Consider the following 14,165-nt stretch of genomic DNA (forward strand, 5'->3'; position numbering starts at 1 on the left):
TGCCAACCCAGCCATCATTCTCGGAGACTTTAACCTCCATGTTGACTGTGACCCCCTCTCCCCTGCATGCGAAACCATACTGACAGCTATGAATGCCCTTGGATTCAAACAGATTGTGAATAACCCCACACACAAAGCGGGTCATACCCTAGACCTTATATTTACAAATACCTTAATCCAAGCTGACCACCCCGTCTGTACGTCCATTCCCTGGTCAGATCACTACCGTATCGATACTTGGTGCACTATACAAGATTCCCCCCAACCATCACAACCTACAAAAACAATTAGTTTCCGCAAACAGGCTAAAACTGAAGATATCATAGAGGCCCTTTCAGAAGAACTACCCAACCTAGACTTCACAGATGCTAACTCCGCTACCTCTTCATGGTTCCAAATCACCACCAACATAGCAGATAGACTCTGCCCCTCTCAAACAAAAAAAATCAACTTAGAAAAGAATAACAAAAAACCATGGTATGTAAATGAACTTAAAACCATGAAACAGAATCTTCGTAAATTAGAAAAATCATGGCGAAGGAACCGCCTCCCTACCACACTATCACAGTTTCGTATTCAATTACATGCCTACCGAAAAGCCACAGAAAAAGCAAAGAAAGATTTCTATGCCACAAGAATACATCAATTCCAATTCAACCCACAAGCCCTCTTCCATTATGTAAACAGCCTCATTACATCCCAAGACAGAGGCAACCCTGACAATGACGATGAAACAAAATGTGAGAATCTAGCATCTTACTTCCTTTCCAAAGTGGAAACCATTATGGCACGCTTCACAGCTCATTCTGGCTCCCCAAACTCACCTTCACCTAAAAACACCTCAATAAACTGCTCCATTCAAAGCACTCAATCACACCCACACACAAAAAACCCAACTTCCTCTCTATTGAACTTCAAAAACACATCTGCACTAGAAATTGAAACCACTCTCAAAAAAATCAAACCCGCCTATCACCCCTCAGACAACCTGCCCACCAAAATAATACTCACAAGCCCGGCTACTATAGCCAAACACATCGCAAATATCCTGAACAAATCCATTACGCTAGGCCAAGTCCCAAAGCAACTCAAGCATGCCATTATCAAACCCACTCTCAAAAAACCTAATTTGGATCCTAATGAACTAGCCAACTATCGCCCAGTATCAAACCTGCCATTCCTCTCCAAAATACTGGAAAAGATCATCAACAAACAACTCATGGAATACATTGATGAACATAACATACTCTCCACATCCCAATATGGTTTTCGCAAACACCATAGTACAGAAACGCTACTCATCACCCTCTCAGAATCTATACTTAAAGCCATGGACAACGGACAATCCTACATACTTGCACTATTAGATATCTCTGCAGCATTCGACACTGTCAATCACCTCACACTCATCAAACGCCTCATGGAAATTGGCATTGCTGGCACTGCCCTACTATGGTTCCAATCATACCTTAGTGACAGAAGCTACAGTGTAAAAATGGGTTGTAACAAATCCAACCCTGTCAAACTATCTCAAGGAGTACCACAGGGTTCATCCCTCTCTTCTATACTCTTTAATATATACCTCCTCCCCCTCTGCCATCTCCTTTCTAAACTGGGTATTCAGCACTTTATATATGCTGACGACGTGCAGATACTCATCCCCATCAATGATTCCATTACAAACGCAATGAAAATCTGGAACTCTACGCTATCTGATATAAATAAACTGCTCTCCGATAACTTCCTAGCACTCAATACTAACAAAACAGAGCTACTCATTCTTTCCCCTCCTAACAACCCTTCACGCAGTCTCTCCCCCACACCCTCACTACCCAATTGCCATCCTACCCTACAAGTCCGCAACCTTGGCATCATGATAGATAACCAATTTAACCTCAAAAAATTCATTTCAGCCACCATAAAAAGCGGATTCTTCAAACTCCACACCTTGAAGAGAATCAAACCTCTCCTTCATAACTCCGACTTCCGCACAGTTCTGCAAGCTATGATCCTGTCCAAACTTGATTATTGCAATGCTATCCTCCTAGGCTTACCAAAAAGTACTCTACAACCCCTACAGTTATTACAGAATGCTGCGGCACGTATCCTTACCAACACTCACCGTCATGACCACATCACTCCCGTCCTTCAATCATTACATTGGCTTCCCGTAACCTCCAGGATAATATATAAAGTACTCACGCTCATACACAAAACCATTCATAACCACGACTTGCAATGGTTCCCAGAACAGCTCCGGCTTCACACTCCGACAAGACCCACAAGAACACATCACCTGGCCAAACTCCAATTACCCTCTCCGAAGCTCATGAAGCATACCACCTTTAGAGAGCGATCTTTCATCACTGCAGGAACTGCCCACTGGAACAAAATGCCTTCCCAACTACGCCAGGAACCCTGCCACAAAAAATTCAAGCACAATCTTAAAACATGGCTGTTCAAACTAGCGTACCCTGACTGACGAACTGACTCTCCCCAAAGATGCGACATAACTGCCCTACTGACACTCACCCTCTCTATTCTCCCTCCCTACCTCCCACCCACTGTGGGTATACTCCCCACTTCCTTCCCCCCCCGTCCCCTTCCCTTCATTACTTCACCCTCCTAATTATCCTGACTGCTTTGTTTAACTATCTTGTTAAATCTAACTTGTACATATGTATATAATTTTCGTTTTATCATCTCCTGCCCTTGTTAACCCTCTCCCTGTTAATGTTTTTATTGTAAAGCTAGTTGCTAAGTTATGTTACATTGTGAACCGAGGTGATGTTTTGCAAACGTGCCTCGGTATATAAAAAACCCTTAAATAAATAAATAAATAAATAAATATGTGAGATAGAGCATTGGAATGAGAAGCCTGTGTTTGTGTGTATATATGTGTGAGAGAGAGCATGGGAATGAAAAGTTTGTATGTATGAGAGAGAGCATGTGGGAGTGAGCCTGTATGTGTTTTTGCGAGAGAAAGCAAGTGACTTGGAGAGCCTGTGTGTGTGAAAGAGAGAGAGAGAGCATGTGTATGTGTATGGGTATGAGAGAGCATGTGGGTGTGAGATTCTATGGATGTGAGAAAGCAAGCATTTAGGAGTAGGAGCCTGATTGTGAGAGACAGCATGTAAGAGTGAGAGCCTGTGTGTGTGGGAGTGGGAACCTGCCTGTTAGAGAGAGTATATGAGAGTGAGAGCCTGTGTGTGTGTGGGAGTGGGAACCTGCCTGTTAGAGAGAGCATATGAGAGCCTGCATATGAGAGTGGGAGCATGGGTAAGAGAGAATGTAAGGGAGTGGAAGCCTGATTGAGGGAGGGGGAAAAGAAGGAAAGAAGACAGGAGAAAAAAAAAGAAACAGAATAAAAGAGACTTTGAAAAAAGAATTAGGAAAAGATAGACAAGGGGAAAAAAAGAGACTGTGACCAACCGATTAGAAAAATAAGATCAAAGGTAAAAAAAATATATTGACTTTAAGTGATTGAAATATGCCATCTTTGGGAATGTGCATTTCTTCTATATTTCTATTTTACTTTTTCTCCAGGAGTCCACTATTCATAAAGTCTGGTTCTTGGGTTTTCCATTTCTGTTTCTAATTGAAGTCTCTTATTAAGTATTAAGTAAGGGTCTGTCTTTGTTGCACATGTGTGACAGAGGTGTGGTATTTCAGTTAGCGTGTAGTTTCTCTGTAGGGATTTGTAGCAGTCTGGCTTGTTTGCCCAGCAGGTGGTGTATTAGTGTTCTAGGGCCTGGTGTAACATTTGTCTTTTCATATATAAGGTTGCTGCTGTTTCAGTCCTGAGAGTTATTGTTGTTATGGTATGGTATGGCAAGGCTCTAGATGTTTTTTTATTCTGTTTTTGTAGGGGTTTATGTTACTTCACAAAGTGCTTGACAGTGGAGGGAGTTTGTTTTGCTGTTAGTGAGGTGACACCAGAATCTGAATATATCTATTTTTTTGCATGTTGGATTATAATATGAACAATCCTAGTTCTGCTCTGCACCCATTGCGAATCTTAAGTTCTTATGATTATTGCTGTTTTATTGTAGTTATGATATACTCTGCAGTTTTGGAAAGAGAATTCATAAAAAAAATACATAGATATTTGTTTTAGTATGTGATTGGATCTGATGTTTCTGTTAAGTGTTCTTTGTTTACCTTTTATATAATATTGTTGTGCATTTCTAAACTGCAGTACATATAACATAAATTAATACAGATCAATAAGCTATTTTTAATGTTGGTAAGTGCTTGAAACAAAATATTTGTAAAGCGTAACTCATGATGCATGATGGCTGTTGCAGACTGCAAATAAATCTATTGTCAGGTGCACTCTAAGGCATTATTTATTGATAAGAGTACAACTGGTAAGGCTGAAACCTATCTGCCTACTGCCCACCCATGTTAACCTTGGGTCCCCAAAACGTTCAGCTCTAGCTAAGCCACTGCTTTGATTAGGCTTTACCCCAGGTCCAACTCTACAAGTCAGGGCAAGCTCATGGAAATAGGGGCATAAGTTTGGAACCCTATCACATTATGTTTTTGCAAGAGTGTTTTCTAATATTAAGTTGATCATTTTTTTCCTAAAGCTAGCAGCCTCTCTTTTCAGACTGATTTTTTGTATTTTGTTTACTTTTATTTTTCAAATGGGACAGATGGTGCTTGCCTCCGTTGACAAGGATTTCAATCTACATATATTGTCCTGTTTTTGTTTTTAATGCTATGATTATTATGCACGTTAGATACGTTACCCACTTTGAACAATGGAACATGTGAGATATGTTTTTTAAACAAATAAAATACTAGTAGAAATGTCTGTGGGTCCAATTATTCATGCAAATGGTGTACTGCAGAAAGTCGAAAGTTGGGCTCCCAATTAACAAAGATGAACCTTGCCATAATTTATGTTTTCTAAAATTAGACTGAAAATTGTAACCAGAAATGTGTGCACAAGAAGTATTTCTACCTATATTCCTTTCAACTGAACAGAAATGTGTATGTAATTTACTATAGTATATTCCAAAATGGTGTGTCATTTGGGGGCTGGGGTTATGGACAGCCCTGGATTCTGTGCCTAGGGTGGAAAGCTTTTAGGAGCAGCAGGCTGGCTAAGATTTGCTGCTTTCCACCACTTCTGAATCTCATTCAGCCGAGAATCGCCTTCTGCTTCCCTGTAAGAGACCCTTACAGGAGGCTGGGGGGTAAAAGCACCAAAAAATGCCTTGGGGTGGCAGAATCCTAAATCAGTCCCTGGTTAGGGGTAACAAAACTGTGCATAAGAAAGTTACAAGAGTTTGTCTAATTTCAGAAAACATAACTTGTGGTAGGATTGTATAGGGAAAAGCCGAGGTGGGTCTCAATTTGGCTTTGAAAAGACAATTGCCAGCTGAGCGGTTATCCCTGTAGAAACAGTGGCTCAACAAAAAAGCATCCTGCCACAACTTTTTTGATATTTTCTGAACATAGACAAAATAAATGTTGTGCGTGACAAAACAACTTTCTAGCACAAAGTGTCACCCATAAACCCACATCATTTGAGAATACAGAAATCATTGTATATGTGCCTCAGTTGAAGGGGGTTTTAGGTAATAACTCTTTGAACAATAAGTATCTCCCATATCGCTCTCTCCTATTTTAACTATTTGCATTAAATATAGCTTGTGGCAGGATTCTATAGTATTCAACTACTGTTATTTATAAGCTAATAAGGCCCCCTATAGGGTCCCCTATAAATATCAAATGGTTCTTTTCTGTATGAAAACCTAAGCCACCCAACCACAAGTTATATTTTCTGTAATGGCACATTCCTCATAAGAGTTTTAGGAATCATTCCCCTTAAGACGCTTGGCCCCCTTGAATTGGAGTGTGATGTTACAGCCCAAACCTGCCCACGATCATTAACTGGGGTAGTAATGCCGAGGAATCTGAGTAAAACATGCCATATACCCTTTTCAAATCCCAGCTTTTCACCATATTTTGTAGGTGCAGTTGAACGAGTAAAGAAAATCAGAGATTATGCATTTGTCCACTTTAATAGCCGAGAAGAGGCAGTTGAAGCCATGGATGCCTTAAACGGGAAGGTAAATCTTAATACTAAGTAGTAAGGGCGGGCCTGGGCTTGTCTTCGTTGTGGGTGTTGCATGCCTGCTGTGTAACTGAATAAAGAATGAATGTAGAGGTAACTTTCCTTACAAAAGCATTACTAAGTATTTAGAAAATATGTTATCAGTGACAACTGCAAACTACCTGCAGTTCCCATGTATTTTCAGCTGCCACTTTGCTCTATGTTTTCCTTTAGTCAGACAGACAAGATATTGACCAGGCTAACTGGAGACAAGGCATCATCTGATTTCTGGTGATCTGTTCAATTATGAGTCAAGCAGTAGCCTCACAGGCTGTTTATTTCTTAAATGCCAGCTATGCATAAAAGCAGCTCATGTACTCACCGTTGGTGCTTGTTTGTGCAACAATGTTTTCTGATATTAAATTGAGAATTTTTTTTTTCTTAAGCCAGCAGCCTCTCTTTTCAGACTGAATTGTGTTTGTTTTTATTTTTCAAATAAGGCAGACCATGCTTGCCTTTGATTACAAGGATTTCAACATAGAAAAATCATAGATTTGTGCAACCCTGAACACAGGGAATACTATCAGATTCATAGGAGCAGCCACAAAAGATATTCATGCTAAGTCACATTCACAGTCACAATCCACGTGGAGAATACCTTCCGTGGTCCAAGGAGTTAAGCGTGTCAGTCACCAAGTGCATTGAAAAGAATCCGAGGGACACTTGACTGAAGTTCCCACATAAAGTCTTTGCTGAAGCACTTGTGAAATAACAGGAATCTGACATAGAATACACTCTTCCTTTGGTGAAGTCACAATCCAGAAATAAATACTTGAATCTGCAACTGTGTGGACCCTCCTTTCTGTTATTGGGGTCCCCTTTTTCCTTTCTGAAATGTAGGGCCTCCAAAAGCTATTTCAACTGGATAGGCACTATCATAACTCTGCAACGGACCCTTCCTCCAATGCAGAGTTCCTTGTAAATGCTGCCGCTCTCCTTGGATCCTTCCCCTCACCGCCACGCCTCTGTTTCTCTTTTGTTACAGTTAGGTTCCTCCTTGACTCTCTGGTGTACACTGGATGGGTGTAGAGTATGTGTTAGCACCTAGTGGGTGCTCCGTTTCCTCTCTCCCGCTTCCCCTGGATACTGCATGAATATCCTCTCCTTCTCCAAGATATTTGCCATGTGAGCGCAGACTGTTTCAGGCTGAGCGAATCAAACCGGAAATAAGAAAGGTCCCAAACAAACAGGTGAAAGGAAGGGTGGAAAAACTTCCTTTCAGCTGAAGATCCAAAATAAAAAGTCTTCTCTAACCTCAAAACATAAAATCAATTAGAAAGTCTCTTAAATCTCCAGACAACCACATCTCTCTGAATTGGACCTAGGATTTCTCCAAGAAAAAGAAATACTCCTATTATATTGGAATTGTTCATTTTTATGTTGAATTTTTATCTATTTATGTTTCTTCATAAAAATTCAGATTTTAATTGTAAACCACATTGATTTATTGTTGGGAAAAGCAGTCTAAGAAGAAACTATACTAAACTCAGATTTTCCATTTAAAATTCCACTACTCCTCTAAGGGTTTGTATCTTATACAGATAAGAAATAGCCATTGCAGCAGCCTCACATGGGGATGCTGTGGTATTGCTGGTATGTACCTCTCTCCTTGTTACGGAGTGGGAAATCAGCTGAATGGTGGACTTCACCTGCAGGAATAGGGCCAAACTCTAGGGCAAAGCCGGAAAGGATCTTCTGCCTGACCAGCCACCTCCCCCTTGAGTGGATCCCACAGCTTCTGGCAGTCGACAGATCTTTGTCTGGAACTGGAGACAAACTGGGTCTAGAGGCAGGGCAGGTGCTTGAGACAAGCCAGGTATAGGCGATGAGCCAGGAACCAGAGACAAGACTGGCACTAGAGGCAGGAGCTGGAACTGGAGGCATGGGCTGGAACCAGAACCAGAAGCAGAAGCAGGTAGTGAAAGCAGGCAGGAACTGGAGACAGGCAGGGGCTGGAGACCAGGCTAGAAAAGGAGGCACTGCCTGGCCGGAAGAAGGGGCTGGAGTGGAGACATGGCTGGAACTGGAGATAAGGAAGGCTCACTGGAAACTGGGGCCACAGGGAGGACTAAACAGGATGAGGCAAGGACAGGCCAGGACTAGACAAGACAAGAGAATACAGAAGGCCCAAAGGCCAAGGCAAAGCAAGGAAATACTAGAAGGCATAGAGGCCAAGAGCAAAGCTGAGCAGGACAAGAAGTCTCAAAGCCAGAGGGCAGGGCAAGGAGGCCAGAAAGGCCGCAAGCAAAGCAGAATACCCACAAGAGTCCACAAAGCAAAGTGGGACAATGCAAAGAGCCAAGGTGACTCAAAGAGGCCCAGAGTTCTGGGAGTGATGGGCTAAATAGGACTGGCCAGGCTGCATCATGGGAGCACCAAGGAGGTGACTTGCATGGAAGAGATGGTGGCTCTGTGAGGACCTCTGCTGGTGGGGAGGCTGCCTAGCAGTCAGGATTGTAACACTCCTTCTCTAAATTCTTTCTAGAATACACATATTCTTTCTAGACCACACCTTTGCAGGGATCCCAGTGGGGATCTACACTTGATTCACCCATTTTGTGGCTGGAAATTAAGACTATTCAGTAGGCTTGCCAATTTTAAACCATTAAATTTCTGAACACTTGGAAATAATGCTAAAAGTCATCACTGATGGTATTTAAGCACATGCAGCTTTTATTGCCACTCTTCACCATTAGAAAAACAGAGTAAGAGAGAATATAATAACAGATAAGGACCCATCTAGTCTGCCCAGTTTACTTCCTGCAACAGTGCCATGGACCTCCATTTAATCTCTGACTTTCCCCTCATTTCTTTGCAGTTAACGATCCTCTGTACTTGTCACATGCTTTCTTGAACTGTTAATGGGTTTGCCTCTTATCTCTACTGGGAGTTTATTCCATGCAGCCGCCACCCTTTCTGTGAAGAAATATTTTCTAATGTTAACTCTTGAGTCTAAACCTTTGAAGTCTCATATCAGGACCACTAGTTCTCAAACTCCTTAACACCAAAAAAAGGTTTTCTTTTAATAGCCCAGGGGCCAAACTACTGTTTTGTACAACGTTTTAGGCCTCTGTTTAAATCATGGACTTAACTTTATGTAAGTGACAAAATAAATATATCCAACATGTATTGAATATAAATTGCATGCTATATTGTATAACTGCACCAGAGTATAAATAGGCACCGACTATATCCGTGCCTAGGGGCATCAGGCTTGCTAGGATTTGCTGCCTTCCAGCTCTGTTGAATCTCATTCAGCAGAAAACAGCTCTCTGCTAGAGATGTGAATCGGAACCGGAATCTGTTCGGTTCCGATTCAAATCGTGCATTTTGTTTCGTCCGGCCCGATCGTTTTTTTTTTTTTATTGGCTGCACCCGATCCGATAAACAAAAAACCCACCCCGACCCTTTAAAACCACTCCCTTAGCCTCCACCACCCTCCCGACCCCCCAAAAAACATTTTAAAATTACCTGGTGGTCCATTCTCTCGTGCTCGGGCTGTCGGCCGATAAACAAAAAACCCACCCCGACCCTTTAAAACCGCTCCCTTAGCCTCCACCACCCAGTGGACAGCCGGCACCATCTTTAAAAATGGCGCCGGCCGTCCAGTGCTCCTACCATGTGACAGGGGCCGGCCAATGACACGGTTACCCTGTCACATGGTAAGGGCAAAGGGCCATCGGCGCCATTTTTATTAGTGGCAGCCAATGGCCCGAGAGTGGGAGATCGCTCCCAGGGCCCACTGGACCACCAGGTAATTTTAAAACGTTTTTCGGGTGGTCGGGAGGGTGGTGGAGGCTAAGGGAGCGGTTTTAAAGGGTCGGGGTGGGTTTTTAGATTGTGTCCTAACTCCCATTAGTGTGCACTAACCCGATTAACGATTTTTTCACGATAAATCGGTGGAATTTCTATTGTATCGCACTCTTTAACAATTAATGATGATTTAAAAAATATCGGACGATATTTTAAATCGTCAAAAAACGATTCACATCCCTACTCTCTGCTACCCTGTAAAAACTCTTTATAGGAGATGAAGGGTGAAAGCATCAAAAGCGCATAAGGGTGGCAAAATCCTAAATCCTTCCCTGTCCCTACCTACAGGACATCTTGATCAGAGTATATTACAGTGACAGCATTTATAGTTTACATGAATGTAACTTAACAAAGACTACAGCAAGCATAATGAAATAATATATAAAATTATTAAAACAGTATACCAACTTCTTAAAATATTTTAAAATGTGTTTTGCAAATATGTCTTTCTAAAAAGAAATGCTTTTAATCTTTTCCTAAAAATGTTATATCCTCTTCCCCTCTAAGCTCAGCTGGTAAAGCATTCCATCCTGGCTCAGCTTAAGAGTCTGCCCTAGGCCTTGTCTCCTGTAGGCAATACTTCCACAAGGCAGAAATGACCAGCTGCTTTTGGCCAGAAGATCTTAACAAATGAACTGAATTTGGCCAAGTCAGCAGCTCATTCAAACAACATGATTTTTCCTAATGCATTAATTTATGTATGATCCAAACAATCTTAAAGTGCAAATGCCAATGTATTGGCAACTAATGTAGATTTTTAATTTTCGGGGTTATACTATCTCTCATCCTGGTGCTAGTCAACAGTCTTGCTGCAGCATTCTGCACTAACGATAGGGATCTGTAAGGGGAAAAAAATTGTTTTCAATCTTCAGTTCTTTTTCCGGAGGATATTTTCCCCACGAATTTAAATTCATGCATTGCTTGATTTGTTTCATCAGTGTGAAAAAACAAATCAAATAATATTAAAAAAAAAAGAAAAAGGGCCAAAAAATGAAAGTGAAATCTCCCTCTCACTTTCCCATAAAAATGTCAGGTCAGGATCCCCCCCAGCCCCCACTTACCCGGTGCAGTGGAGATCCGCCAACAAGGACTAGGTCAAATCCTCTGACTTGCGCAGATTGAGGCAGGTTTCCATGGCCTCTGTCTACTCAAGGCCGATGCCTTGGCTCAGCCCGGAGTCCGGAAACAGGCCCAATGCAGTGGCCCAAAGGTCGAGTCCCAACACTGGGGCCTTGGCCCAGGCTGGAGCTTAAGCCCAGGCCTGATGCTGGGACCCAACCCAGAGGCCAGGTCCCAATGCCAGAGTCTCAGCCCACACCCAGGTCCGATGCCATGACTGACCCATCCCAGAGGCCATGTCCCAACACCTGGGCCTCAGCCTAGGTTGGAGCCTGAACCTAGGCCTGACGCTGAGACCTCAGCCTAATATCATGCTCAGGCCAGGAGGCTGGAGCACTGGCTGCAGAGGTCCTCTTCTTTTCTTCTTTTCTCCTTCAAATGATGGCGTCCACTGGGGATGCACTGCAGTAAATTAACTTGGCACATCATCCTCAGTAGAAGACGCTTTTTTGTAGTACAGCACCCATACAACAAAATGGCACCCTTCACCGAGGAGGATGCACTGGAGTTAATGTACTTTGGTGCATCTTCAGCAGACGCCATCATTTGAACAAGAAAGAAGAAAAGAAGAGGACCTACGTGGCCAGCACTCCAGCCTCCAGGCAATAATCTATATTACCTTTCACCATGTAAATAACTGTAAATAACTAACTTTGAATATTTACTCATATGATACCTAATCCTATATTACATTAATTATTTAGACCATCACATGTTATTTATGCAACCTCTGTTATGTTATTATGTGTTGAAATCATTTTTTGTAAAGCTTATACGCCACTTTTATGTTACATGTAAACCGATGTGATGTACCAAATAAATGTCGGTCTAGAAAAAACTTTAAATAAATAAATAAATAAATAAATAAATAGAGAAATAGAGAAATAAATAATAAATAAACAATGGTGTCTGCTGGGGACGTGTCAGAGTAAATTAACCGTGGCTTCAATTAATTGTAGAAAAATGTGTTTTGCTTGATAAAGTTTATTTAAATCTATATTTAAATGCTTCCTGTGCATTTGTGGAATGTGATGATACCTCAGATAAGGAACTGTTTTTTCTGTGAGGTAACAAATGGAAAAAAATAGTCTGTCTTCCTGTAAGCTGTTTGGTCATGCAAGTGTTTCTATCAAATAATAACTTGGATCAGCTCACAAACGCTGTTGTGAGCTTCCTCCCATGTCTGGTAAGTCTGGAATGTCTCTATTTTTTTGTGTGAGAAGATCAGGGTCTGCACACATTGTCAATGGCTCCAATGTATGCTGCAAAAGTGTGAATGAGACTTTTTTTTCTGGACTAAATCTTTGCTTTATATTATTTAGTGGGTTCATTCCACTAATGAGTGTCTTCTTTTTTCTGGATATTTTTAAACTGATTAAGACCCCATGAGATGCTTGCTTCTGATCTGGTTCTAGAGCTGGGCACCCTGCTTCCTGCCTAACAGGAGGCAGAAGTTAAGAGGGCTACAATACCCCATTAGTTGATGGAGGATGCTCAGGCGAATGAAAACCCAAAGGACCAGTTGTGGCTGGGAAGTTGATTCACCCCATATACTGTACATGTCTGTATTTATCTATCGTGAAATCTGGTATGTGTGTGTGTGTGTGTGTGTGTGTGAGAGCATGCACAAGTGTATTTTCATCTGGTATCCATTAATATCTAGCAGGCTGACGTGCCACATGCTGTGTTCTCCTGCTTGTTTGCGTGTGATATTCGGACCAGCTTTTATAGAGTGCCTGCTGCCATTCTTCCTTTTTGTGCCTCTGTATGTGTGTGCTGTTGTGCTGTTTCCTTTTTGTGCTTTGGGTGTGACACCACCATTATATGCAGTGGAAAGACACATGCTATTTCTGTGTTAATCCTGGGTAACAGAAACATGAATGCAGAAAAAAACATATGACTTATCTAGTCTGCCCATCCATACCAACTATTCAGCTTTAAAAACCTTACCACTCCCTCAGAAATCCTCTGTGTTTATCTCATGCATTCTTGAATCCAGATATTGTCCTCGTCTCCGCTGCTTCTACAGGGAAGCTGTTCCATGCATCCACCACCCTCTTTGAAATGAAATATTACCTTAGATTACTCCTAAGTCTTTCCTTTTCACCCTCATCCCATGACCCCCTCATTCTAGACCCTCCATGGCTTTGAAAGAGGCCCATGTCCTGTGCATGAAAACTTTGGAGGTATTTAAATGTCTCTATCATATCCAGCCTTTGCTCTAGGAAAGATCTTTAAGTCTGTCCCGATATGCTTTAGAAGAAAGACCACTGATCATTTTAGTAGTGACCCTCTGGACCAACTCCATCTGGTTTATATCCATTTGAAGTTGTGGCCTCCAGATCCGAATACTGTATTCCACATGATAGCTCACCAGGGACTTACACAGGGGCAATATCACCTACTTTTTTCTGCTGACCATTCCTCTCCCTATGCACCCAATCATCTTTCTGGCTTTTGCCACTGCTTAATCCACCTATTTGGTCAATTAAGATCATCAGATACCCCTAGATCCCGTTCTTTTATGTTTAGAAGAATTTCACCTCCGGTACTGTTACATTTTCATGTGTAACTCCTTTTAGTGTATACTTGTGATAGTGATTTGAGAAAGAAGTATGACTGGGGGTGCAAGGATAACCTGTGAATAGTGTACTGAGGTGCTCGTGCTGTATGTAGAAACTCACACCACTTTTCAACAGTAAAGTGCTGTAACATGCCGCAGTCGTAGTTATACTGTCTCTCTAAAAGCAAACAAAAACAGTGCCAAATGAGACATTTTAACAATTTTTTTTTTCCTGAGACTTTTTTTCAGTTTGCATTTCACTGATATCAGATAAAGTAAAAAGAAATAGCTTGGCACAGGCTGGATCCCATAGGAAGGAACGGGAGAAGTATGTGGCAAACTGGAGGCCACCTGGCCTTGTCTTTGCTCTATGCTGCAGTAAATATGTTCCGGGTAGAGGCCTCAGAAGGTGAATAAAATCTGCTTATCTACTTGGGTGAATTGCCAGTTGTGGGTGTGAGCAGAGGTGGAGCGGAGTCCAATAATATAGGTGGGTTCCACCTCCCTGTGTTAATTTTGGGAGGGGGGGGGGATTTCTGAATA

At 41.9% G+C, this 14,165-nt stretch overlaps 1 protein-coding gene across 5 annotated transcripts in view; it reads left to right on the plus strand.

Moving 5' to 3' along the window:
- The window catches only part of A1CF (APOBEC1 complementation factor), a 147,014-nt gene that overhangs the window by 98,762 nt on the left and 34,087 nt on the right, over window positions 1–14,165 (plus strand). For all 5 annotated transcript variants that reach the window (XM_029609786.1, XM_029609785.1, XM_029609788.1 and 2 more), the window contains one exon: window positions 5,986–6,083. In XM_029609786.1, coding sequence (XP_029465646.1) covers window positions 5,986–6,083 — 98 coding nt within the window. The remainder of the gene's footprint in view (window positions 1–5,985; window positions 6,084–14,165) is intronic.

Source organism: Rhinatrema bivittatum, chromosome 7 (assembly GCF_901001135.1).
Source record: "Rhinatrema bivittatum chromosome 7, aRhiBiv1.1, whole genome shotgun sequence".
NCBI classification, from domain to species: Eukaryota; Metazoa; Chordata; class Amphibia; order Gymnophiona; family Rhinatrematidae; genus Rhinatrema; species Rhinatrema bivittatum.